Here is a 27,779-nt window from a genome sequence, read left to right on the forward strand (position 1 = left end):
AGGAAACTATATGACTATTCCTATCAGATGCGTCACCCTTTCCATTGTTATCTCCCCCACCTACAAAAATCCTCTCAAGTGAGGGTTCAGTGCACACAAGGCTTGATTGGTGTTGTCTGGTGCTGCAGCATCCTAGCTCCTCCCTCGATTATTCGGACTGATTGCGCTGCGCCGTGTGGTTGCTGCGCAGCGCAGCGCTAGCGACAGACAGAACAGCAGCGTGTGTGATCCAGACAGAGGAGAGGAGGCTGGAGGAGGGAGCAGCTAAATGCATTTCAAGCTTCACTTTACAACACTGCAACAACCTCTGGACCAAAACAGCAGGGTCTCCTTCCGACTTTGACCAGACGGACTTCTGAGGAAGGAGCACGCTGTACGGGATATAAAGGAGTTTTCTCACGCTGTAAGTTTGTACACGGAGTTCCAGCATTAGTTTGGGTGGGCTGACTGGCTACCCTGCCCTGCCCGCTGCACTTTCCCCCACCCCGGCCAGCCAGCCAGCTAGCCCCGCTTCTGCTCGGCTGTGAATCATGGCGCTGAAAGCGAGAGCACTGTACGACTTCAACTCTGAAAACCCCGGGGAGATCTCGGTGAGAGAGAGCGAGATTGTGACTCTGTACAGCGAGCAGGACATCGAGGGCTGGTTTGAGGGATCCAACAGCAAAGGAGAGAGAGGACTGTTCCCAGCGTCCTACGTGGAGATCCTGAGGAACGATGCCGCCCCCACGCTCAACAACAACAACAGCAGCAGCAGCACATCTGGGGACGCTTATCCCGACTCACGTTACGCCAATATCCCCACCGGAGGTTTTGACGCCTCGAATAAATCTCAGAATAAAGTGGAGAACTTCTCTAAACCGCCAGCGCCTGGCTTCACTACTTTCACAGCCCCCACACAACAACAGCAGCAGCAGCAGCAGCAGCAGAGTAGCCAGGGGAGTGATGATGACTGGGATGATGACTGGGATGACAGCTCCACTGTGGCAGATGAGCCAGGAACTGTGGCAGGGCGCTACCACGATTTTGAAGGCAATGGACCATCCACTTATCGAGTCAGCACACAATCAATGTCAAGAGGGGGTAATGCTCAGCAAGCAAAAAGCTCGGCCACGGTGAGTAGAAACCTGAACAGGTTTTCCACTTTCGTGAAGTCAGGAGGAGAAGCGTTTGTGCTGGGAGAAGCGTCTGGCTTTGTGAAGGATGGAGATAAGATCTGCGTGGTGATGGGTCAGTATGGTCCTGAGTGGCAGGAGAACCCGTACCCGTTCGGCTGCACGATCGACGACCCCACCAAGCAGACCAAGTTCAAGGGCATGAAGAGCTACATCTCCTACAAGCTGACGCCCACCCACACACAGACCCAGGTGAACAGGCGGTACAAGCACTTTGACTGGCTGTACGCTCGGCTGGTGGAGAAGTTCCCAGTCATCTCGGTGCCCCACATCCCGGAGAAGCAAGCCACCGGGCGCTTTGAGGAGGACTTCATCTCCAAGAGGAGGAAGGGCCTCATATGGTGGATGAACCACATGACCAGCCACCCCGTGCTGTCCAAGTGCGACGTGTTCCAGCACTTCCTCCGGTGCGACAGCGCCGATGAGAAGGCCTGGAAGCAGGGGAAGAGGAAGGCGGAGAAAGACGAGATGGTCGGGGCCAACTTCTTCCTGGCCATCAGCACCCCCCCAGCTCCACTCGACCTGCAGGACGTGGAGAGCAAAATAGACGGCTTCAAAGCCTTCACCAAAAGGATGGACGACGGCGCCCTGCAGCTCAACGCCACCGCCAACGAGTTTGCCCGCAAGCAGATCACCGGCTTCAAGAAGGAGTACCAGAAAGTGGGGCTGTCATTCAAGATCCTCAGCCAAGCCTTTGAAATGGACCAGCAGACGTATTCTGCTGGACTCAACCAAGCCATCTCCTACACCGGAGAGGCATACGAGGCCATCGGTGACTATTTTGCTGAGCAACCCAGCAAGGATCTCGACCCAATCATGGATTTGTTAGCTCTTTACCAGGGCCACCTGGCAAACTATCCAGACATCATCCACGTCCAGAAAGGTAAAGTCATCTAGATGAACACACACACACACACACACACACACACACACACACACACACGCCTGTCTGGCACAATAGCCACAAAGGCTTTCGTTTGATGCCTTTTATAATATACATGAGAGCTGACACAGATTGTTGATTTATTAACTTTATTTTCTATTAAAAAATCACATTGATTAATCAAATATCATCAGCATTGAGCTGGGAAACCAACGACAGCAGCTGGAGCCGAGCCGACACCATCGAGACAAATCCAACATCATCTGCAAACTTGGTCACTAAAATGTTCCATAATCATGATGGAGTTCCAGTGTGTTTAAAATCCACTACACATAAAACTAAAATATGGTACCTATGGGATCATAACTCCAATCTGCCATGTACTTCCTACTACAAGATTGGTTCAAGTACAGGCAACAGGGATCAAGTACAGGCAACAGGGATCAGTACTAGAGAGGAAGTACAGGCAACAGGGATCAAGTACAGAGACAGTACAGGCAACAGGGATCAAGTACAGAGGAAGTACAGGCAACAGGGATCAGTACTACAGAGGAAGTACAGGCAACAGGGATCAAGTACAGAGGAAGTACAGGCAACAGGGATCAAGTACAGAGGAAGTACAGGCAACAGGGATCAGTACTACAGAGGAAGTACAGGCAACAGGGATCAAGTACAGAGGAAGTACAGGCAACAGGGATCAAGTACAGAGAAAGTACAGGCAACAGGGATCAGTACTACAGAGGAAGTACAGGCAACAGGGATCAAGTACAGAGGAAGTACAGGCAACAGGGATCAGTAGTACAGAGGAAGTACAGGCAACAGGGATCAAGTACAGAGGAAGTACAGGCAACAGGGATCAGTAGTACAGAGGAAGTACAGGCAACAGGGATCAGTACTACAGAGGAATTACAGGCTACAGGGATCAAGTACAGAGGAAGTACAGGCAACAGGGATCAGTACTACAGAGGAAGTACAGGCAACGGGGATCAGTACTACAGAGGAAGTACAGGCGACGGGGATCAGTAGTACAGGCAACAGGGATCAGTAGTACAGAGGAAGTACAGGCAACAGGGATCAGTAGTACAGGCAACAGGGATCAGTAGTACAGAGGAAGTACAGGCAACAGGGATCAGTACTACAGAGGAAGTACAGGTGACAGGGATCAGTAGTACAGAGGAAGTACAGGCAACAGGGATCAGTAGTACAGAGGAAGTACAGGCGACAGGGATCAGTAGTACAGAGGAAGTACAGGCAACAGGGATCAGTAGTACAGAGGAAGTACAGGCAACAGGGATCAGTAGTACAGAGGGAGTACAGGCGACAGGGATCAGTACTACAGAGGAAGTACAGGCAACAGGGATCAGTAGTACAGAGGAAGTACAGGCAACAGGGATCAAGTACAGAGGAAGTACAGGCAACAGGGATCAGTAGTACAGAGACAGTACAGGCAACAGGGATCAAGTACAGAGGAAGTACAGGCAACAGGGATCAGTAGTACAGAAGTACAGGCAACAGGGATCAAGTACAGAGGAAGTACAGGCAACAGGGATCAGTAGTACAGAAGTACAGGCAACAAGGATCAAGTACAGAGGAAGTACAGGCAACAGGGATCAGTAGTACAGAAGTACAGGTAACGGGGATCAAGTACAGAGGAAGTACAGGCAACAGGGATCAGTAGTACAGAAGTACAGGCAACAAGGATCAAGTACAGAGGAAGTACAGGCAACAGGGATCAGTAGTACAGAAGTACAGGTAACGGGGATCAAGTACAGAGGAAGTACAGGCAACAGGGATCAGTAGTACAGAAGTACAGGCAACAGGGATCAGTAGTACAGAAGTACAGGTAACGGGGATCAAGTACAGAGGGGGAAAAGTATGATAGATGTCCATACAGCATCATTTGTTTGTCTCAGCCTATTGTGGTTGTGGCACCTGGCAGCACTAGTCCCGTCACATTGTCATTAGAGCTGACGGGACTATTTGCAATACAAATAGGGAATATTTGCATTGGCAAATGGGAAATAGCTTCACGTACACTTGCCCTAGTTTCACCCAGCTGCTGAGTCACATGGGCAGCAGTGATTGGGCTGACCTGTTTGACTTTCCATAGCTGGTCATCTACTCAGTGTTTGTATTCAGTGAAACTGGACAATGGACAACTACCTGAATTGTCGATCACACCATTGACCCAAAACAAGATTTGTGCTTCATTCAGGTCCCCTCTGTAAGTCAATGTTAGACTATCTAGGCCATCCTGCCACATGAAGAGCAATGATTGTTCCCATTGTCAGGCAAAATGTCACTCCCATGAGAGGCAACACTGTTGTGCAAGATGCGCAGCATTGTAGCGCGCTGTTGACGGGGAGGCCCTCTCTGTCTCTCTACCGTTTATAGTACATAGTATTGTAGCATATTTGCTTCACCATGTAGGGAAATATAAAATGGTTTAAATGGAGCATGCATGCTAACTCAAACCAAACTAGATTGCTCAGTTACCATTCAGACTGACTGCATTCCAAACCTTGTGCCATTGTTCAATTGCATGTTAATGCAGGGCCCGCAATGCCAAACATAACAAACCTTTACAATCAGCTGGAAATTGAGTCTTGTCTGACACAATGCCATCACAGGCTACAAACGTTTGCTAGATTAGAGGATAATGTTCTAATCCTCCCCGTAACATGCATTGTATTAAGAGTCCAGTTTTCTACCATAATGGATTTAGAATTGTTTATAGCTCTGCGCGCTCAAATGTGTCAATCCATGGAATGAAGGATCGTCAGGTCACACAACAGGAAAATGTACAAAAATTACTGATTTATTAAAGCGCTTTCGGCCGTCCGGCCTTTATCGGTGTGTCGTCCATGGATCTCCCATAATGGATTGCCATGGCTCTCAGTTCAGAGCCCTCTGCTCAGGACAGGAAATTGACATTTTTGTGAATGGTGTTCTCCAAAATGTAATTTCAGGCAAATTGATTCATTCATCAGTTACCTGCCAAAGTGACTCAGCAGAGCCACAGGTAAAAAATGACCAGCTGGCTAGTGGCTACTAGCTAGCTTGTGTTAATTTCCCAGTCTGCCCATGATTTAGGTGAGGGAAATCCTGGGCTAAGGTTTTGGATCCCCTTCAAAACACTTGGCCTATTCAATCCACAATGGCTAACTGGGTGGAAACAGGAAGGACTGTGCTGGGTAGGACTGAGGTTGTATTAGGACACAAGCTTCTCAGTCAGCCGATACAGTTTGCCACGTAGGCTGTACACAGCCCAGATAAGCCGGCAGTCATTTACACAAGTTTGTGTGATACACTAGCATAATTCCAGTGATAAGAAACTGCGGTTTGATTATACCAGTACCACACTGTCACACACACACACACACACACACACACACACACACACACACACACACACACACACACACACACACACACACACACACACACACACACACACACACACACACACACACACATCCTTGCTGTGCAACTGCTGTGCCAAGCAAGCCTGTGCCCGCTGATGAAGTTCTTAACACTTGAAGTGTCCGTTTTGACAATTTTGACATTGTGAAAAAGATGACGGAGTGACATGAAACAGATCTTCTCTACACATGATCTGAGAGATGGGAAAGTCAGAACAGGCAGCAGAGAAGAGGAGACCAGCATGTAGCCTATTTGATCCTAAATTGCGTTGATGTTCACAACTTGTTTTTAGTGGTTGAAAGCTATTTAACTCCTGATGAGCTCTGTTTATTACAAAGCTTTTCTTTTTGTACTATGCATGGATTAGTTTGATTGCCTTTGCGTCCACATTGTCCTGTAGTGTGGCCACACTCCATGCAAACATTCTTTCTATTTACAGCAGAAGTGAGAGACAACATAATATTGACCTCTGCATAGCCTGCTCTACCACTCTCTGCTCGACCACCTTATTGGTTTAACCACATTTTTGATCTTTCATTTCATTTTTCACATTTTTGAACTTTCATCACCCATAGTGAGCCAACAGGCTCTAGGCTAAATGACTAGTACAATTCATGCAGGTTTTGAACATGGAATGTACACAATGCAGTAGTAGAACCCGGATGAGCCGTTTGTGTGCTGTGATTGGGTAATTACGAATACGATCTAGCTAACCCTGATTGGTTGTTTGATTCAGACCAGCTCAGTAAAAAAATAAAAATAAAATTTGATCATACTCCTTTGGAGTTTATGAACAGAATATCACACATTAATTTACTGTAGCTGTTCCAAGTATCCATAATGATGTCACTCACTTTGACGTACTGTATTTGTCCAGTTAAAGTTAGTATTTACATGACACTATGGCACTTCAAACCAGACATGTTGATGTAATGCTGTGTTTTTTTCTCTTGTTCTGTATCAATCTGTCAAGTAGCAGCACAGCATAGGAAATAAATAATAATCAAATAAAAATTGGGCAACTTTTGCCCCCACTGTCTAAAAATGGGTGCATTTACAACATTTTGGGGATACTTGGGAAAAAAGTAATTTGTGCATAAAGTTGTGAGATAGGTACTTTTTATAAATCCCCAAGGGGAAATGTGTTGCTAAAGCGTAGTGTGAAGTGAACAACAACAACAACAACGCTGCTTGTGTGAGTGTTCTTCATCGTCTTCTTCTAGCAGCCGGCTTGCAGGTGCTGAGTGTGTGTTACAGATGGAAACTAAATTATCAAAATCTTGGGGGCAATTTTTGCCCCTCGTTGATGGTTTCTAGGGGCATTCTGAGATTTCTTGGGGTGGTTTCTGCCCTTGCCCCTGGCTAATTTACTAGCCTATTTCATGAATGGCACAAGTGGCATTGGTACATTAGAACTGCTAATGTGGCCATAAATACCACATTAAATATAAAGTGCCCTCATTCATGGACTGAACTGGCCTACATGTATAAACACAGGTACTTGATATTCACTCTAAAATCTACTGTCTTGTAGAATCCTGCAGTACTTAAAAACTGCTACTGTAGTGATACAGTATGCCTCTAATTAGGGGGAAGTTACCTGAAAAGAATACAGGATTTTAATGAACCTGTAAATCTGGCAGTTTAGAGTTCATTGGCTTCTCATTGTGTGAAGACAATACTATGCAGCGGGGAGGTGAAATTCTCTGGCCTGGAAACAAAGCTGGTTGAACACCAGTCACCACCAACCCTGTTGTCTGAGTGCAGGTTCTGCTCCAAGCCTTTTGTCTGCTTTTCCCATCTCTTTCTCTCATACAGTAATCTCCCTTTGTCTACCTTCGCTATTCGCTTTCTCTCTCTCAAATATTTAATCAAACATTTGCCTTTCAATCCCTGTTTTCATCTATCCTCCTATCTGTTGCTCAGTGTTGATGCAGCTTTCCGTGGTTGGCAATGGCCACACTCCACCATGTAGGTTAACCTTCCCTGATAAACATCACATTGAGGAAATGTCCACTAGTGCTACTCTTCCATTCTGAAGTGAGCTTTATTGCCGTCTTCTTCCAGTTAGACACCTGAAGAGAGGAACTACTGGCTAGGCCACATCCTTGTTGTCATAAGCAAAAGTAGTCATTTCCGCAGCAGGAGTGCTCCCAGAGAATTTCATTTCCCCCCTGAGTCCTGGCACTAAAACAGGAGTGCTGTTTCCCAGCATTGGCTGAGTGTTAATCCAAATCAAAATGTAACCAGGAAGTCAAGTGAAATAGGTAACCTCAGCCATTTCAAAAGTATGAGGGGAATGCCCCTATTCTCAAAGCAAGGTCCCCTCCTGGTATCATGTAAGCGAGGCTGTCTCTAGAGGCGCTCTCCACTCCATTTACAGCTGCTTTCTTTAGAAGAGAACACATCAAAGTGGGGCTTATCAGTCCTATCAAGAGTGGAATTCCATTTTTAGCTACCTGTATCTGTCTAAACAGGACACAGACGCCACACGGCTTTCCATTTGTGTCGGTAGAAATAACCAGCGAAATGTGAGCCTTCCCACTGAGAGGCTCATTGAACATCACTGTATTGATCGTCACCGCTACAGAGATCCCATTAGCCATTAGCATGGAGGTTAGCGTGACTGATGCTAACTCCTGATATTCACAGCGTATCTGGCTTTGCTTTCAAAAAGCCGCTGATGCCCGCATCTTCTATTTTTGTGTTTTTATTTTGGTCTTAATTTGACATTGTAGCCTAAACACTAACAGCATTAGGAGCCATTGTTTCCTTATATTTCACGCTCTAGAGGAAAAAGGGGAAGGGAGGAGAAGGCTTTTCAGACATGCTCACTGCTCGTGGTGGCTACCCTGGTGGCACGCGCACCACGAAAGCTCGGCCCTTCTCGCGGACGACCCAAGTTCGAATCCGACCTGCGGTCCTTTGCCCATGTCATCCCAGTGTAGGAAATGTTAAAAAATATTTTGGGGGCAACTTTTGCCCCACTGTCTAAAAAAAATGCATTTTGGGGGAACTTAAAAAAAGTTATTGGTGCAAAAAGTTCTGGCCTGCCATGGGTCTGGAAAGTTCTTGGATTTAAGGAAAAATAATCAAGTACTTGAAAGTGCTTGGATTTATAAAGAGGTCCTAAAGTGCTTGGATTTAGTCTACCAGAATCTCTGAGTTTGAGCCTCGTAAACTCTGTAATCTCAAAATTCACCTATGATAAAATGTTTACGTCTTCAGTCTGGGCCAAGCTTGATACACATTATTCCTATTATATCTACAGTGTCACTCTCCACGTAGGCTACATGTATACAGCGATTTGCTGATCGCTGAGCTGTCATTGGCTGTTGCTCTCTCATAGGCATTCTTAGCTCAATTATGTGGCTGGTCGCCTAACCTGTGGTGGATACATTTTTGTTTTAATCTGTTTTTCCCCAGGCTTTATTGCTTGAAAACGGCTTGAAAAATCCTTGAAATGTTTCATTACAAAACAGTGGCAACCCTGAAGTTGCTAAAGTGTCGTGTGAACAACAGCGCTGTTTGTGTGTGAGTGTGTTCTTCATCATCTTCTTCTGGCAAACAGCTTGCAGGTGCCGAGTGTGTGCTAGAGATGGAAATGGAAATTAAATTAATTGAATGTCAATAAAATGATACAAATCTTGGGGGTAGTTTTTGCAGTTTTTAGAGGCATTCTGAGATTTCTTGGGGCATTTTGCCCTTGCCCCTAGCTAATTTCCTACAGTGTCATCCCCTGTCTCTCTCTCCCCACCTTTCCTGTCTGGCTACTGTCTTATCGAATAAAGGCAAAAATGGCCAAGAATAATCTAAAAAAAGAAAGAAAAGAAAGACATGCTCACTGCTGAAACTCCAGAAATGGGCTAAGTGATGCGCTCTGGTTTGGCTGATGGCCAAAGTATCCACATTTGTTCTTGGGAGTGTCAATCTAAAACGGCAAAGCTCCTACTCCACATTGATGCTCGAGGGAAGTGGGAATTGAAATTTGAAATTGTGACCGCATAATAAGCTAGTTGAGCAAATGCTTTGACAGCATATTTAGGACTGAAAACACCCACAAATGCATTTCTTTATTTCACACATAGCTACTTTCTCCGCATATTGACTTGACTGTGCATGCATAGACTAATCTAAAACGGTCTTCTCTTTATCTCTCTCATATCATCTGTTCAGCACATCTCCAAGCAGCAAGTTGCATTTATTTTGGTCTGATCTCATCACAGTTTTATAACCACATTTGAGTCTTGGGACAATGGGAGGGAAGTGGGGAAACCACAAATCTACAAGGGTGTCAAGTTTTCTTGCAAAGTCAGCCTCCAGTTCACACTCGCTCTGTGTGTGCGTCTCACTCACTGTGCAAGCTCTGCGCTTTCACATGTTGGCCACTCATGGACAAATGCTATTTACATGCTGGTAGAGGGAGTCCCAACGCGCTTCAGCTATTGCAGGCAGGCAGGCAGGTCCGGTGCATCACAGAGGAGGGACGCAGCATGAAGTAAAAGGAAGGAAACTGGAGCAGCTCGGACGATTCCTAACCCTAAGATTCTGGGGAATTGAAAAAATATATATTTCCTCCAGGGGCGGGGATATTATGAATAAACTTTTATCTAGAGAAGCCTTTTGGATCCACACATTGGAGACCATGGAGCCTTCAGGCTTTAATGAAGAGCTGAGCCTTTCCCCCTTTCTCTAGTCTAGACGGTCTCTAATAAATATATTTGGCTGCTTATTATTATGGGCTTTTTCTTTTTCTTACTCTGAGTGCTTTGTACTTTGTTTATATAGTCTAACACACTGTACCTTTTCATGTTTAACACTAGGCCTTTTATTTTGCCCTTCTTATTCCTTGTACTTAAAGGAACACTGCCCATTTTCAACCAGCTTTGTATCATTAGAACATCAGTAGTATATCAGAAAACTGTAAACTGTTTTGAAGTCTGTCATTTAATTTGACAGTTATTGAGTGTTAAAGTGTGGACCAGTGACATCACCGGTCCACACTAACTCAAATTAATAACTCATTAACTCAAATCAACTCTCAATAACTGTCAAACTAGATGAATGATGAATAGTTTGACAGTTATTGAGAGTTGATTTGAGTTAATGAGTTATTAATTTGAGTTAGTGTGGACCAGTGATGTCACTGGTCCACACTTTAACACGCAATAACTGTCAAATTAAATGACAGACTTCAAAACAGTTTACAGTTTTCTGATATACTACTGATGTTCTAATGATACAAAGCTGGTTAAAAATGGGCGGAGTGTTCCTTTAAGTATGTATCTCTGTGTGGGGCTGTCCCATGTGAAACTGCTGCACCTCACAGCTCATTATTGGTGGAAGACAGTCATTGGCTGATTGAATGCACTGCCCCTGTTACTCACCTGTTGGTAGTCCTTTTTAAATGCCTCCCCAGCCTCTGTCTGTCATGACTCTGATGAAGACACATATGGCGTCGAAATGTCTGTCCTGTTACTTTGCACCTTAATAACAAGCTATTTACATGCTCTTTCTCAAGAGCATCTAAAGCACAAACGGATGAGAGTGGGGAGAGGTGACGGGGGTGAGAGGTGATGGGGTGAGAGGTGACAGGGGGGTGGGGGATGAGAGAGGTAGCATGGGGGTGAGGTGAGAGAGGTGACGGGGATGAGAGGTAATGGGGGTGAGGTGAGAGAGGTGATGGGTGTGAGGTGAGAGAGGTGACGGGGTGAGAGGGGACGGGGGTCAGGTGAGAGAGGTGATGGGGGTGAGGTGAGAGGTGACGGGGGTGAGGTGAGAGAGGGGACGGGGGTGAGGTGAGAGAGGACGGGGGTGAGGTGAGGTGACGGGGGTGAGGTGAGAGAGGTGACGGGGGTGAGGTGAGAGAGGTGACGGGGTGAGGTGAGAGAGGTGACGGGGGTGAGGTGAGAGAGGTGACGGGGGTGAGGTGAGAGAGGTGCCGGGGGTGAGAGAGGTGACGGGGGTGAGGCGAGAGGTGATGGGGGTGAGGTGAGAGAGGTGACGGGGTGAGGTGAGAGAGGTGACGGGGGTGAGGTGAGAGAGGTGACGGGGGTGAGGTGAGAGAGGTGACGGGGGTGAGGTGAGAGAGGTGACGGGGGTGAGGTGAGAGAGGTGACGGGGGTGAGGTGAGAGAGGGGACGGGGGGTGGGGGGTGAGAGGTGACGGGGGTGAGGTGAGCGGGGACGGGGGGTGGGGGGTGAGAGGTGATGGGGGGTGAGGTGAGAGAGGTGACGGGGGGTGAGAGAGGTGACAGGAGGGTGAGATTGGGATTGATTGTTGCTGCTTGGTCGCAGTCAGGTTGCAGGCGAGTGGTAGCAGGGTGTTGTGTAACACTCTGTTACGTAAGAGCTTTAGTGAACGCTCCCCAGAGGGCTCGCTGCCACCAGCGTTCACCCAGGAGAGGTGTCTTCAGTGGCCTCTATCTGCCTGTGTGTGCCGCACACCCTTCACAGTGTTTCCCCGCACCCTGCCTAGTCCTGTCCTGTCTAGTAGGAAATATAGCCAAAATTGGATTTGGCAACAGGGATCTAGTATTCCTGTTATATTCCTATAGTATTCCTATATTATTCCTTTAGTATTCCTATAATTTTCCCCTGGATATGAAGCATCTGCAGCGCAAAATAATACGTTAGTTTCTAAAGAAAAAACTTTTCTCCTTTTTTTAAAAAAACATTGTAAGCAGCAGCGGCCATATATCAACATGTTCCTCAGACATAATATAAAATGACTACAGAAAGCTCTATATGGCTAAAATTACAATATATTTATTTACTTTCCATCCACCTTCATGGCCTCTGCCTTTTTCTGAAAACGTCACAAGACATGTCACAAGTCATGAAGTCGTTCAGAAAGTTTTCCCATAACATGTCATGAATACCACATGGGGGGTGGGGGGAGCAGCCATATCACAGTGGTGGTGCGCTGCTGCTGAATGCATAGGAGAAACACTGCTGTAAATCACTATAGCTGCTGTCCAAGATGGTGCCCTATAGGTATTATTCTTTTGCACAGCACATTCTGGAGACTTTGAATATTTGTGATTATAATGTGAAGCTGCTGTGTGACAGACTCACTCTCAACATCGTTCTTAAGAGTTGGTGTCTGTGATTTAGCGTTAGGGCTACGGCAGTAACTTGCAGGCAGCAGCTGTGAAAGTGATGACGCTGTGTGTGTATTACAGTTTGCTGACATCATTTTCTTCTTTCTCGTAAACTCTCCATAAGACTTCTTCCACTTCTGTCCATTAGCGGGCTTTTAAAGCACAGGAAGCCGGAGTGCTTTGGGATTGGCTTTAAAGTCTGATAGCTGTGTTTGTTCCTTTCTCTCTTCTCTCTTCTTCGTCTGTGTCTTTCTTTGTGTCATGTTCAGGCTGCTGTGCATTAGAGGAATGTCAGAGATCTGGGTTAAACTGCAGCTGAGGGAGATACTGCACGCCAGAAGGCAGACGCTGCAGGTTTTTATAGGGGGAGGGGCCATGAAATGTATTTTCTTAGGGAATGTCAGCATATTTCCGTTGCTCTGTGCACTGTAGTCTCTATAGCCTGTGTTTTCAGTGGTAAAGAAGACATTTGGAAACGGGAAGTATTTGGTTGAACTTTGCTGCCTTGGACACTGAAGAAGGCTGAATTTGAGGGTAGAGCGAGAAGCCAAAAGAGAGCATGGTCAGGTCAGTGGGCCTCTGTTGTGGCTTCACTTCACAGGAACTAAGCTCGCGCGCTCTGAGTCAGACTTTCGACGTGGTGGTGGTGACTAAGTTCACAAAATGACAGCCAATCCCACGACACGGCAATGCAGGAAGTTTGGCTGCATGCCTGAAAGGTACAGGTTACACCCCTCAACCCCCCCTTATATATTTTATATTATATTACATATTATATTCTACTATGTGTGGAGTTTCACAAGTCGCAGGATGTTCTCTAATGATTGCAGTAGGGCCATGTCAACAGACATGTGTACATGACTACATGTCCCCCCCCCCCTGATATTTCCCATGTGTTTCTCATGTGTACATGTTAACTCATTGAGTGCCAATGACGACAATCGTCGTCAATTCGTTTAGTAACGTAGAGTGCCAGTGACGACGATTGTCGTCAATTGCGTTTTTTGACGGTGGGACGTGGATCAAAGCCTAATATATCTCCTGTAAAATTTTGGGGCATGTTGAATGTGTATAACCTATTTTACCGACCCATTAGGTGGCGACAGTGCTCTCCAGATTAGAGAAAGTTGAGTAAAAACAGCAGAAAAAGCCGTGATGAAACCATTCTCATGAGAATGGTTTGGCTTTTGGCTGTCGCGCTGGGAGCCGGCGCACAACGGTGGGGGGCTCCGAAAATAGACTCTGGGTGCAGCACACTTTGAAACGTGCAGCAGAAAGCCCAGAATCGGACGCAGCTTCATCCCAGCTCACAACCGAAACCCCAGAAACGAGCAAGCCCGATCCAGACTCCCCCGACGAGCGGCCGCCATCCAGGCAGCAGAGACTCGCCTGACACACGCAGCACTCAGAGCGAGCAGAGCCACCAGAGACACACCCACGGAGGAGGAGTTTGCAGTAGAGGGGGGTGGGGGTGCTGTTATATTGAAGGAAATTACTGTTCAGATGTTTCAGGTCAGAAAATATTAGCTTCAGAGTCAGTGATTTGCTTGAAATGCTTAATTTCACAAAAGGCTCAATATCTCAGCTTGTAGATGGAAACGCCTGTTTTTGCTGTTTTTGACCTATCTTCTCCGGCTGATAACTAAAGAACGGAAAATGATATCAATAAACTTTTTTTTGCTGCTGATACAATAGAGTCTCATCGTTCTTTGTGCGTGTTCGGTGTTTACATAGTAATATCACACAATATTCTGTGGGCCTCGAGAAATCACTGAAAACGCTCTGAAACTCTGGCACTGGGAGCGTCCGTTCTCCAAAAGTGGCTGGCACTCAATGAGTTAAAACAGGGAACCCGCCTCCCCCAATACATTTACATTTGAAATTATGTAAGTTCGCATAAATTGTCATTCATATCACAGCCCTGGTAAGCACCAAGCAGCAATGTGTCCTTTCTATGGCTGTCCTCTGCTTCCAGCTGTGAAACATCAATATGTTTGAAGCTGTTACCTCAGACACCAGGTCGTCATGGCAACTTCAAACTTAATGTTCATGACATTTCTTCCTTTTTTCAGTCAGAGAGTTTCTGTAGTTAGATAAGCGAACTGTTGTGAGCTCTTGGTATTTTGACCCTGTCTTCCTCCCATACAAGCATCTGTCTGAGAATTGTATCCAATTTCATGTCTCCTTCTCAAACAAGTTTGGCTTTAGGCGTATTGTTATGGAGAATTAAAAACTACAGCAGCAGCAATGGTGTGTGTGATATGTGTGAAAATAGCTGCATGTAAAGTCTCTCGCGAACATGCTAAGCCACAAGAATCTACTTAGGTGTGACAACACAGCATGCAGCCCTGTCCTGTCTGTGTGTGGCAACCAACCCGCAGGCTCAGATCAGATGTGTGTCTGAGACAGACCACATGACTGTGCAATCCTGCCTCACTTTTATGAAAGAGAGTTACCCATCAGCGGAGCAGCAGTGACACTCTCTGGGAGGGCTGGGTTTAAAAAAAAAAACGATATATCGATTCGATATTCATTTGAAGGAACTGATATCGATTCATACATCCCAAGATCGAACTTTTAATATAATGCCTATTCCCGTGGATGCTTGAAGCTTTAACCCAGTTAGACTCTTGTGTTTATGTTCTTAACGAGATCTCGTAAACATCTGTAAATATTCATATTTTTAATAATGCACCAGGTTAGAGGGTTCCTTGTACAATTTACAGCATTAGTTCATTGAGAATCTCTTTGATATCCAAGCAAAATTGGTATTGTAACTGAAATATCAAATCCTATCGAATCGGAAATCAGTGGCGATACCCAACCCTACTATCTGTATCTGGTCACTGTTTCAAAAAGATACAATAACCAGTGTGGAGGTTGACTTCAAGCTGAACCCGTATGCGCTGATGGAAATGTCATGATGTTTAGGATAGGCTGATCGTTTAGATTGATGAATTCAATGTTTTTACTTCTGCTGTGCTTTTACAGATTGATGACACAACTTAAGCAAAGTGGGCACAGTTTTAGGAGTAAACATCCTACTACTTCCTCAACAACTGTGAAATTGTTTCCTGCACACATGGTGCAAATATCATGATGTCTCCACCACTGGACACCTCAGTGTTGAGGCATGTTAGGAATGACTTTACTTCTACTTTCTTGGTGTTAATTCCTGGATGTTCCTGATCCTGGAGTTCTTCTCCAAAACAGAACGTTGGTAGTCTAATAAAAGCAGTAGTAATCTAAGTTCATGTAAGTCCCTTGATAATGCCAAACAATCTGAGTAGATGATAACAAAAAGCAAGCAAAATCCCCTTAAATGGGTGTTCACTGTTCAGGAAAGGCATTTGAGGTGATGTAATGTGTCTCAAGATATTTTTAGATCTGGACCACCCCTTACATTCTCTGATGAAGCTAAGAATCTTGAAACTATTTTTGGTCAAGTTCCTAAGGTTATTATAGATATTACTTTTAAGTTTGTTTCCCCCTGAGTCTTATCATAGAACATCCTAGATTATTGAAAACCATATCTGGTCTCTCTAATCTAATGTTGCCCTGGAATCAGAATCATGTGCCTTTAAGAGAGAGAATGTTCCAGACAGAGCCTACGAGTGGGCTACTTTCCCATGCTGGTTAAAATAGTATCTTAATGATTTCCCTTTTGATTGAACATTGTAAAATAAGTGGTGTGGGTGTTCTGTTTCTCTTTGCAGAACTTGGCACGCACTCTCACGGCGAAGCAGTTTCCAAAAATAACAAACAAGAAATGTACAAATGTGACGAGGCAGCAAAAAGAGAACGCTTGAACTAACTCCAAACTTCTGCACTCTGCTGTCGCCCCCCAAACAGGTGCACTGACGAAGGTGAAGGACAGCCAGAAGCTGGTGGAGGAGGGCAAGATGGAGAGCTCGCAGGCGGAGGGCGTCAACGAGCGCTGCAACATCATCTCCTTCGCCACCCTGGCTGAGATCCAGCACTTCCACCAGATGCGCGTGCGCGACTTCAAGTCCCAGATGCAGCACTACCTGCAGGAGCAGATCGGCCTCTTCCAGAAGATCACCGGCAAGTTAGAGGAAGCCCTGCAGAAGTACGACGATGCTTAACTGCTGAGAGGGGAAGGCCCAGTCTGTTGAATTGGACCTTGGTGACTAATATGGCCGTGCACCTCCCCTCAGCCAGCCAGTGGAGTTTGGCCAGATAATAGCCAGCTTCACAACGCGCTGTATGCTGCTCATTGTACAGGGAGAGACAAACAAGGAGAAAGCACTCCAATAATAATGAACTTTTTACCAAAATCCAGGGTTGTCTGTGTGTTGGCTAGAGGCTAGTTGGAGGGATGGATGTTCTTGTTGTAAGGGGGAGGTGTAATACAATGAGGTTAAGCCAACTGCAAATACTTCCTGCAAAGAAAAGCAGGTCATATGCCTTTCAGTTTTCAGTGATGGTTGAAGGATCAGTGATGGTGAAAACACTGTGCACCACTTGGTTTCAACGAGTGGCTGAATGAACTATAATCAGTGTTGTGACCTAGAGAGATAACCTTGTACCCACTGCTGCCTACACTTTCAGTGCAAGATTTCATATATCTGTAGCCTTATCACACTCTTTTGACTCTTATTTTAACTGACTGAAGTGACTCCCACTGAAGACGTGCCCCGCCCCTCCTGTGTCCAGCAGCAGCGCTGCCCCCAGTGGCTACCCCACTGCCTTCTGGAAAACACTCGCGCCCTCCCCGGCTCTCTCCAGACTCACAGGACAGAATGTTTACAGTCTCCTCGTCCAGCAGCCACCGTCACCACTGTCTCGCTGTGCCTTCTGATAATGTCTATCTGGCCATTTTTGTTACTAGCTACTAAAAAGCTTTATATATATGTAGAAATATATTCTATTTGTTTTTACGACGCTACAGATTTTGAAAAAGAAATTCACTGTGCTATGGACGAGGGCAGTGTCTATTGTGGACAGCTTTGGGAGATAGCATCGTTCCTTTGTGCCGTTCCCCCCAATGGCCCCCAAGCCTGATTTTCAGCACACAGTATGACAGCATCAGGATCAAGAGAGGATTGCCTGCTTTGACAATAGGGCCCCATGCCTTAGACATGCCTTGTCTAAAGCTTCCAAAATTGAAGGAATGAGTGAAATAGACATTTGCTATGCTGAATACCTGGGCTTGTGTCTACAAAACAATGGTTTTGGAGTTGTGTTCAAGACTGTTATATGGCAGAGGGTTCATCACCTGTTTTTATGCAGTCTTTTTAATGGCACACTTAGACAGTTCAATTCAACTGTACTCCATTTTTTAACCTTTATGTGCTGGATCATACTGCATCATAAAGAGTTTAGTATAGAAGCAGAGACAATAAATTCCTCCACAGAAAATGTTGTTGGTTGCACTGTGTGTCATTTTAAATATTTAATTAATGTTAATATTTTTAGTTGGTGGCCTAAACTGACAGACTGTGGCATAAAGATTTTCCCGCTACAAGCTTTATGTTCATTTTTTCATTAGACTGAAGACATATTTTCAATTTCAAAGTGGGATCAAGTCAAGATGTCTCTACCCATAGTTAGCTGATATATACAGTACAGTAGTAGCTATAGGTCTACCAGAACTCCTGGATTACATTTTGATTTCAGATGATGATCACTTAAAGCAGTGGATTGGTTTCCCAAACATTGTCTTTCATGCCCCTAGAGCTGCAACGATTAATCGATTAAGTCGATCGACAGAAAATTACTCGTCAACTATTTTGATAATCGATTAATCGTTTTGAGTTTAAAACAAATTAAGGGATGAAAAAAGTTGAAATGATCTGATTCCAGCTTCTGAAATGTGAATATTTTCTGCTTACTCCTATATGACAGTAGGCTGAATATCTTTAGGTTGTGGACAAAACAAGACATTTGAAGACATCATCTTGGGCTTTGGGAAACACTGAACAACATTATTCACCATTTCCTGACATTTTATAGACCAAACAACTAATCGATTAATCGATCATGAAAATAAGCCCTACATGCCCCCCTTCGGATGAAGAAAATTGTTCATGTCCCCCGCTCCAACAAAATGGGTAAAGTTTATCTTTATTAAAATATCAAGATCATAATCATTATTTTCACCTTTCTTTCAGTAAATTATGTTGTGCAAATAAAAAAGCAACTTAGTTCCAATACAGAACACAGGCAGATATTTGGCAAGAAAGATGAGCGAGTCAAGTTGTGAGAGCTGAAGTCTTATCATCACAGTATTGATTAGTCTTATCATCACTGTATTGATTAGTCTCATCACTGGTATTAGTGGCTGCAATAAGCCTGTTTTGCACTGCACATGTTTTCAAATCAGGGTTGCAGGCTTGATACTGCCACTTGTCATGTTTAACTTGAGCATGATTTATTTTCCTGATCCCCCCCCCCCCCATTTTCTCCCCAATTGTACTTGGCCAATTTACCCCTGCTGCCCCGGTCGCTGCTCCACCATCTGCCGATCTGGGGAGAGCCGTAGACTAGCACCATGCTTCCTCTGACATGGGCAGTTGCCAGCCACTTCTTTTCACCTGACAGCGGGGAGCTTCACCAGCAGGACGTAGCACGTGGGAAGATCACGCTATTTCGTTGAGCATGACTACACCCCCCCCCCCCTCCCACCCCCGGGAGGGCTGGTGTTTTTTCATGTGTGCATTGATTTTTTTTTTTTTTTTATAGGATTAGTTGATGGTAAACAATGCATTAAAACACCAGACTCATCCTTTAGGTCCAGAAACAGCATGAAAACAATGAACAAAGGAAAGGAAGCTCCGTTTAATTTTCGCTAAGCATTGTCTCCATTATGCCTTTTAAATCTCCTTCAAACGTGCCTCAGATTGTGTTGTACTGTACCGTTTATTTGCACAGTGACAGCCACCTGACCATGTGAACATCCAGAGAGCACACTGTCGGCCGGGTGCGGCTTGGTGCCTCCCTAGAGGACGCGTGCCGTGTCAGTGGTTCATGCTAACCTCATGCTAAAGCTCACAGATCTGCTGACAGTTCAGTCTGTTCAGCCATCCGTGACATCTGGCTGCTGTTAAAGGTGCCAGTACAGATGACAATATACATCTACTGAACAGGAAAGGTCAACAATGTTTGGGGAAGGGTCTTTTGTTAGCTCTGTTAAATTTGCCACTTACTTACCATGATTTTAATTCTAGTGCTTATGGAGGCCTAAATTTGCTGAGATGGTCTGATTGAGTAGAAAATATTCTCACTGTGTAAACTTTTACAATTTAATTTAATTCCTTAGTTATCTAACTCGATATATATATACTTTGAAGGAAATGCAGGGTCTCGTCCTCATGTGGTCAAAGAAGAGTCCATGTGTGACAGATGTGTGGATTTAGTGGTGGGCACGGTTGTGGAGGCAGGTTAGCAGTGGATTTGGCAGTGGTGGTTTTTAACAGAAGTGGGTCAGATAGTGAGTGACCAGCCAGCTCTGTAAATGTGTTCCTACCAACAGCTTAGCTGCCAAGACCTCTGCTGCTGCTGTCATCGCCTGTAAGTCATTACCACAGAAAGACTAGACAGCAAAGGTTACCTATGAACTCCGGCCAAGGCCCAATTGAAGGCATTTCTCGGCCGATATTGATTTGTTGTACAGTTAAGTACTGATAAAAGGTTCTCTGATAAAATGCTAGACAATCAATAAAACATAGAGCTTAAATTCCAATTATATATGTGTAGGTAATGAGTCCATTTCCTAAGGGATAAGCAGATGCTTTTTAATTCTAATGATATCCTGTCGGGGGGAGAGGAGCCTGCTTGGAGAGTGCAGAGAGTCTCCATCTCGTTTCATTTTCCTTTCATCCATCTTTCTATTGTAATGACCGTTTTCCATCTCTGCTCCAGCTCTCCACGCTGCACACAGCTTGAGCAAACTAAGCCCTCAGGCCTGCAGTCAATACTGCCACTGCCGGGGGAAATGGGTGCTCCCGTTCTCATATTGTTGCTCTTCCGGGCCTTGAGCCTTGGTTGTTCTGAATTAGTAAAACATACATGTTGAGCAAGTACTGCTACACTTAGCGTCGGCACCAAAGCTTTATACAAGCTTGCACATAACCACACCTTTCCACGTGTGTTGGGAAAATTCACAATTGATGCAACATATACAGTAGCCTATATCATATTTTTATATCATTAGAATTTGAATAATAATAGCCTTGTTGAACCCCAAGCCCACTATATGATTCTCAAATGCAGGCAAGGTATAACTTGACTTCTCTGTATATATGCAGGCAGTATAGTGGCCTGCAGGCAAGTTGGTTACTGCAAGATCATGTCCACTTATTTGATGTAGTGCAGAAAGGTATAAAGTTCTGCGTGCGAACATGTCAGTCTGGCAACCATGAAAACCAGGAAAACGGACTCTTACCATTACCACTTTCATACCAACGACCAGGGTTACTTGACCCATGTTCAAACTTTCCTTTTCTCAATTCACACCGAGTCAGTCAACACTGTTAATCCCTGGTTATGACAATTCAGATAGGACAACCCGGGAGAGATGCATAACAACAACATAACATAGCACATTAGCATAACAAATAGCAACCAGGGTGGTGCCATTCACACTGAAATCAACCTGACCCAGGAGAGGTGGGTCGCTAACCTGAGTTAACCCTTTCAGAGACAAAATCATCCTGGGAATAACCCTGGTTGACCCCTTGGTGTGAAAGGGGTACATCATGGTCTCTGGAGGACAGGAAACAGCTCTTTAGTTTAGTCAGACTTGGATTTCAGAACATTGTTAACAGCTGACCACATTACAGACACAAACGTCAAGTGTGTCAAACCGAAGGCCCACAAGTGCATGGCCAGAAATGCCTTCCAGATGCTGTGTATGTGTGTGTTTGTGTGTGTGTGTGTGTGTGTGTGTGGGGGGGGGGGGGGGCAGGCTAACCACGCACTACAATACAATGCGACTGTATAAGCCGGAGTGTATAAAAGGAGAGGATGAAAGAGATTGATAGTGATTTGGTGTAGAATGTGCACTGGCAGGATTGACACTTGCACAAAACAAGACAGAGGTTTTTCCTAAGCAGGCTTTTCACTTGTCTTACTCCTAAGAGGCTTCTTCAAATTTTCTTTTCCTTTTTGGACTTGCATAGGCTGAACGTTACCCAGAGACATTCTGTACCTTCGTCATCAGTGTGGCAATGACCCAGAGATGAGAACTTGGTGACCCCCCCCCCACCCCCTACAACCAGCTGCTATTTTCATTTACTCATCTGGCACAAGGAGGAACAGAGGCAATGAATGTCCAGGCATATTTTTTACTTTTTTTTTTTTTAAATCTTGGGTGAATAGCTTTTGTATTCTCCTCGCTTTATTTTTTTTTGCTTCTTCTTGCATTTTTCTCTTGTCCTAAGAAGTTGTTTACATTTTCCCTTATCTAGAAATGTGTTTATACCACTTGCCTCAATCAGCCATGAGAAGCCGAGCTGGGAGAACAGGAACTCCCTAATGAGCGGGGCAGTGTGGGTGCATTCTGCCACAGAGTTTTCATAATGACTGAATCCATGTCTCCAGATCCTTGACTAGATTACAACAAATTGCTCCGACTTCTCCCGCTGACACTCAATGCTGCTCCTTCACTGAAGTGCTGAAAAACTCAAATGAGGAGCTCAGGCTAGTTATCTTACAAGCACTCAATCCTGTGTGGCTTTTCCCATTAAACCATCTGGAAGGTGGTTATGTATATACACTGAGTGTATTCACCTTATGCAACCGCGCCCACTTGACTCATTGTGTCACGTCTTCCTGTTCAAAACGCTGGCTGTTTTACCTGCTCAAACTAGTCTGACTCACCTGGTCAAACCTAGTTTGACTCACATTATGAGTCAAACTAGGGTTTACGAGTCACAGGAAGTGTAAACACAATCAGAACCTCCGATTGTGTTTACATTTCCTGTTAGTCTTTCAAGCCAGATGGTCTTTTCTACATAAGGTAGCCCTGTATAAATAGCCCTGTATAGATATGACTGTGTAGACTTATGTAGGTTTACACATTTTCTTTTCTGTCGGTCTTTTGTGATCATGTCCTTGTGTGTTTTGGCAGAGGGAGCTCAGAGCATAAGAATTTCATTGTATTTATACATTATGAAAATAAAGTTGAACTTGAACTTGAATTACACCTGGCCTGTATACTGTTGCATCAGGTACTACATTGCAGTAATGTGGCAAGGCACTCGCAACATCCCTTCCCTCTCGTGAGCACCGACACTCTCACAGCCATGACGTACAGTATCTTCACACAAAAATGCCATTGTGATAGCTTGACCCTTGACCCCCAGTTCCCGTCATTACCCCACCTCGATTAAAGTCTCCCAAACCCCATATCATAATGCCAGGAAATGTCCAGAGGGAAAACACTACGTTTTCATCCCTCCATATTTCTTTATGCAGGATTGCTTTATTGAAAGAGGAAGTGCAAAACCAAACACAGGATTTCTGTTGAAAGGAAGTGGTTTGTTTTGGATGGTGGTACCATATTGCAAGTGAAGGTGTTGCTGTGGGGGGGAAAGTGCATGTGATGTGACTGTATGGCATGTTGAAACAGATGTTGTGCAGTGGCCCCCATTTCCCCACCAATAAGGGCCCAGTTCAGATAGTGTCTATCAGATAGTGTAGTTATATGGGTCGTACGTGGATTGAGAGCCAAACATTTGAGCTGTTTCTTTCTCTTAAGACTTATTTGATTTGCGTAGCCTACTGAGGATTTTGGGCGTGCACAGATTTGTTCAAAACCTCCCTCTTCCTTCCCTTCATTATGGCAAGAAAATCTGGCCATGGACATGCATGGTCTTTTTGATATTCCTCGTGTCCCCTTCCTGTGACATTGCCTTTAAATACTGTGCACCTTTCATTTGGTTTCAGCATCATATGGTTTCATGAGATTGAGTCTGTAAGGCTGGAGTGGCCTGATGCCACTGGCTGTCAAATTAATTTAAATAACATTCAGAGACCAATCAACATTCCACAGTCTAATTAATTTCTTTCAATTGTGTGACTCAACAATTCTGATCCTATTTGATGTATTTGGTGTTTAAGAATAGGCCTATGCAGATGTTGTGCTTTACATCATGAAGTTGATGGGAGTGCTAAACATATATTGTAGTCAGAATCTGTGTAATAAAGTGGACACACCTTAATATACTATATTCATCTTGAAGATCATGGTGCAACGTCTAAGGCAAGGTCTGAATTTGTCTGTAAGAAGGCATGTCGTTTATCTTAACCACTTGGTTGATCACATGGGACAAACATGATTATTCAAATTTCGAGAATCATGTTGACTTTGCTCTTTATTGTTTATTTTTCACATCTGATGCGTAGGTTGACTGTGTGCAGCCACTGACCGATAGAATCCTGCAATCCTGCTCTACAGCTGCCTTCCAGTCACAACTTTCCACCACAAAACACCTCCCCTCCCTGTCTGTCTGCACTTAGAGAAGAAGAAATATTTCCTGTACTGTTTCTCTTCTGTCTCCCCTCTCTCTCACTTTTTTTTGCAGAGTTCATGCTTTTGGAATGTTAGGCGTTTGCCTGTACTCAGCATTTTGGTCCTGGAGGGGGATTCTGGCTGGGTCTGTTTCCAATTACAGCCGGGCCTCTGCTGGCCTTTGATGAGAGTCTGGCCCGCTGAGGGAGGAGAGGAGGACCGGACCGGTCCTGACAGAGAGCAGGGAGCTGAGGAGATACTGGGTCTGCTCTGCTCTGCGGCCTCAGGGGGAATGGATCCTCATTCTCTGGGGAGAAAACACAGAACCACTCCCTCCAACCGGCTTCACATTACAGTCCGAATGGCATGAGGGTGACTGTCCAAGTACACTTTGTGCGAGAAAGTGTGTGTTCAGTCCTACCGGCCTTACCAACACTAACCTTATTTATATAGTTTCTCTTTTTTCTTGATTTAATTTCAAGTTCCTATAGCTCAGTGATATTCAACTTGTGGCCCGGGGGCCAGATGCGACCCGCGACAGGGTGCAGAGTGGCCCCCCGACCATTTTCTAATAATTTCATGTTAGTTTTCATTGTGAATTAGAATCTAATTCACAATAAAAACTAACGTGAAATAACGTTTGACTGAGCTCCAGCTAAATTGTCAAATACAGCTGTCTGCTCACTACCCCAGGCACTTATTTATGTACCGTAAATTCCGGACTATAAGGCGCACCGGTATATAAGCCGCGGGACCAAAATTGACTATTTTTTTCTTATATAAGCCGCACCGGTCTATAAGCCGCGGGTGTTTTGATGTTTAATTACCATATGAAAGGGTTCGTGCACAGAGAGGAATGTCGGGAAAGAGATGGCTGTTTGGGGAAGCTCCCATTTATTAACATTTCAACAAAACAAAACAAAAGTCAGGTCACTAATCCCCAGACAAAATCACACAACAATAGGCTATATGTGCAGCAAACGGCTGTAACCAGAGAAGTCAAGTCACTAATCCTCGTCTTCCTCTTCTTCCTACGTACTGAAACCACCAAAGTCCTCATCTTCAGTGTCGGAAACGAACAGGTTCAGGGTGGCTTCGTCAACCACTCTCCTCTCTCCTTCATTGTCACTCAAAACCAACGAACTCCTCTTCGTCACTGTCGGCATCGAACAGCCTCTGAAGCCTCTGATGGCCCTCAGCGCCAGCTGTGGCGGCGTCATCCTCTTCATCCCGCAGCAGTCCAGCGTTTTGGAACCCGTTGGTGATTGTGGATGTTTTCACACTCCTATAATATTCCGTGATCTTCCTTTGTGTGAATTCGCCGAAGTTTGTGATTTTCTCCTGGTAGTCGGGAGGGAGTTGTTCAGTAGTTCTCGCCCGGACGGACAGTCCCTTTCGTCTCATGAATCGGAAGCACCAAGATGGGCCACCTATGAAATGTTCAATTTTCATTTCGGTGGCGACTGTTTTGGCCTTCAGTCGGATCTGCACCGTGGAAACGCCTCGGCCGTCTGCTCTCTGGGTCAACACCCAATCTTCAAGGGAATCTTCAAGTTCGGGCCATCTGCTTTTATGACCTCTGAAGGACTTTTTGGTCTTCTTGCACTGAGACAGTTCCTCCTGCTGCACCGTCCAACGCCTCACCATTGACTCATCGATGCCCAGGTTACGCGCGGCTGCTCTGTTTCCCTCTTTTAATGCGAGATTGACTGCTTTCAACTTGAAAGCTGCGTCGTGTGAATTTCTGCGTACCTTCCCCATGGTAAGTGAGAGTGTTGCTTCTACTGCTCGTCTTGTTGTGAATATTCCTTGATCTTCCTTTGTGTGAATTCGCCGAAGTTTGTGATTTTCTCCTGGTAGTCGGGGGAGGGAGTTGTTGGCCGAGTGGCCGTTTGCTTACCGTAATTACCATATGTAAGTGGTCACGCACAGAGGGGATTGTCGGGAAAGAGATGGCTGTTTGAGGAAGCTCCCATTTACCGTATTACCGTAACATTTCAACAAAACAACATAACACAACACCACCGTTGTTTATTTTTACAGTGCACACAGTGTCCGCGGTGTGGTGAAAAGAGGGCAAGAGAGGAAATTAAAACAGAAGTGGATTTATAGTTAGAAAGAGTGCTAAAAAAGAGAGATTTTATTTGTATTTTTTTTTCTTTTTCTGAAAAAATCCATAGATAAGCCGCACCGTTATATAAGCCGCAGGGGCCAAAAAACGGGAAAAAAGCCGCGGCTTATAGTCCGGAATTTACGGTACTTAACCTAACTAACTTAACCTAACTAACTATCCGGTGTGCACAACATTGTCAGACTAAACTCCAGCTGACACCCCAAAAACCTACAATCCGCTACAGAAAAATGTATATTGTCACACTTGTGGACACAAAACCCTTTCCTCATTCTTGAGCAACATTTCCATCAAGCATCAACCCTTAACCAAAACAGTTGTGGTTCTTCAATATTCATCCATACAGCTGGAAACAAGGTTAGACTGATACTGACTGATGCTGATGTTGTCTAGTAAAACCGCATGTCTGCTAGCAGTGTTGGGCAAGTTACTTTCAAAATGTAATATACTACATATGACTAGTTACTTTCATTTGAAGGTAATAAGTTACATTACAATATTACTTTCTGTGTAGAGTAACTCGTTACTTATTACACTACTTTTGCATTTTTTTTATTTTTACCTTTATTTATACAGGTGGAGTCTCACTGAGAGCAATGCTCTCTTTTTCAGGAGCGCCCTGTTCACATTCATACCTGGAAGCTGACCAGTACAACCACAGTCTGATCTGCTGGCCACTGATCAGCTCCACTGGAGCAGTTGGGGGTTAAGGGCCTTGCTCAAGGGCACGTCAGTGGTGGTAATGAGGGAGGGGCAAGCGCTGCCATTTCACTTTCCCCACTCAGATTTATCCTGCCGGTCCTGGGGATTGAACCGACGACCTTCCGGTCACAAGCTCGCTTCTCTAACCATTGGGCCACCACTGCCCCTACGCACTGCATTACTTTCACCAAAACAACAGCAGCAGCAGAATCGACATCGCCGCCCCGGAACCATCCCGAAAAATAATTTCAACCGCCTTGAAGTCAGTGTAAACCGCCCAAAATTCTAAATGTTATTCTTTTCCTTTGTTATTGTCATCTATAGTGGTTATTTGCATAAAAACACACAGTTTGATTAGGAAATGATTGCATCTTTTTTTTTAAATATGTGCTTTGGTTTAATCAAATGTAACTCAATTTGTAACTTGAGTTACTTGACAAAGTAACTGGTATAATATTACTGAAATAAGTTATATTACTGAGTTACTGCTAAAAGTAATATATTATTATATGTAATATGTTACTTTTGTAATGAGTTACCCCCAACACTGTCTGCTAGTCACTGTCATACGCACACATCCACATTTCAGGCAGATCACCCTCAGACTCGCACTACCGTCATCTGCTGATAATCTCCACTTCACCTTATATAGGAAGGTGAAGAGCATCACCAAAACCACAACAGCTACTATGTCTGTCTGAAAGTCTGAACAGCTCATTGTACTGAGGTGTACAATGTGTTGTCAGTTCACGTGTGTCTCCAGCCATGGAAAGCACTCCTCCTTTGTGTTCAGCTTCATTCTTCTCAGTCACATGAGATCTCTGTCCATGTCATTCTGTAGCTGGAACATTTGGTTAGAGGTTGTCTGCTGAAGTCTGTAGATTTGATGA

The 27,779-nt window shown here is 44.8% G+C and overlaps 1 protein-coding gene across 1 annotated transcript; it reads left to right on the forward strand.

Annotated features, from left to right (window-relative positions):
* The first annotated feature begins 269 nt into the window (after window positions 1-269).
* On the forward strand, window positions 270-18,055 carry snx18a (sorting nexin 18a). The gene is made up of 2 exons (XM_083644168.1): window positions 270-2,055; window positions 16,433-18,055. The coding sequence occupies exons 1-2, from the start codon at window positions 531-533 to the stop codon at window positions 16,684-16,686; spliced, it is 1,779 nt and encodes a 592-aa protein (XP_083500294.1). The 5' UTR covers window positions 270-530; the 3' UTR covers window positions 16,687-18,055.
* Window positions 18,056-27,779: the final 9,724 nt, after the last annotated feature.

Source organism: Poromitra crassiceps (genome assembly GCF_964638095.1).
Source record: "Poromitra crassiceps genome assembly, chromosome: 10".
Taxonomy (NCBI): domain Eukaryota; kingdom Metazoa; phylum Chordata; class Actinopteri; order Beryciformes; family Melamphaidae; genus Poromitra; species Poromitra crassiceps.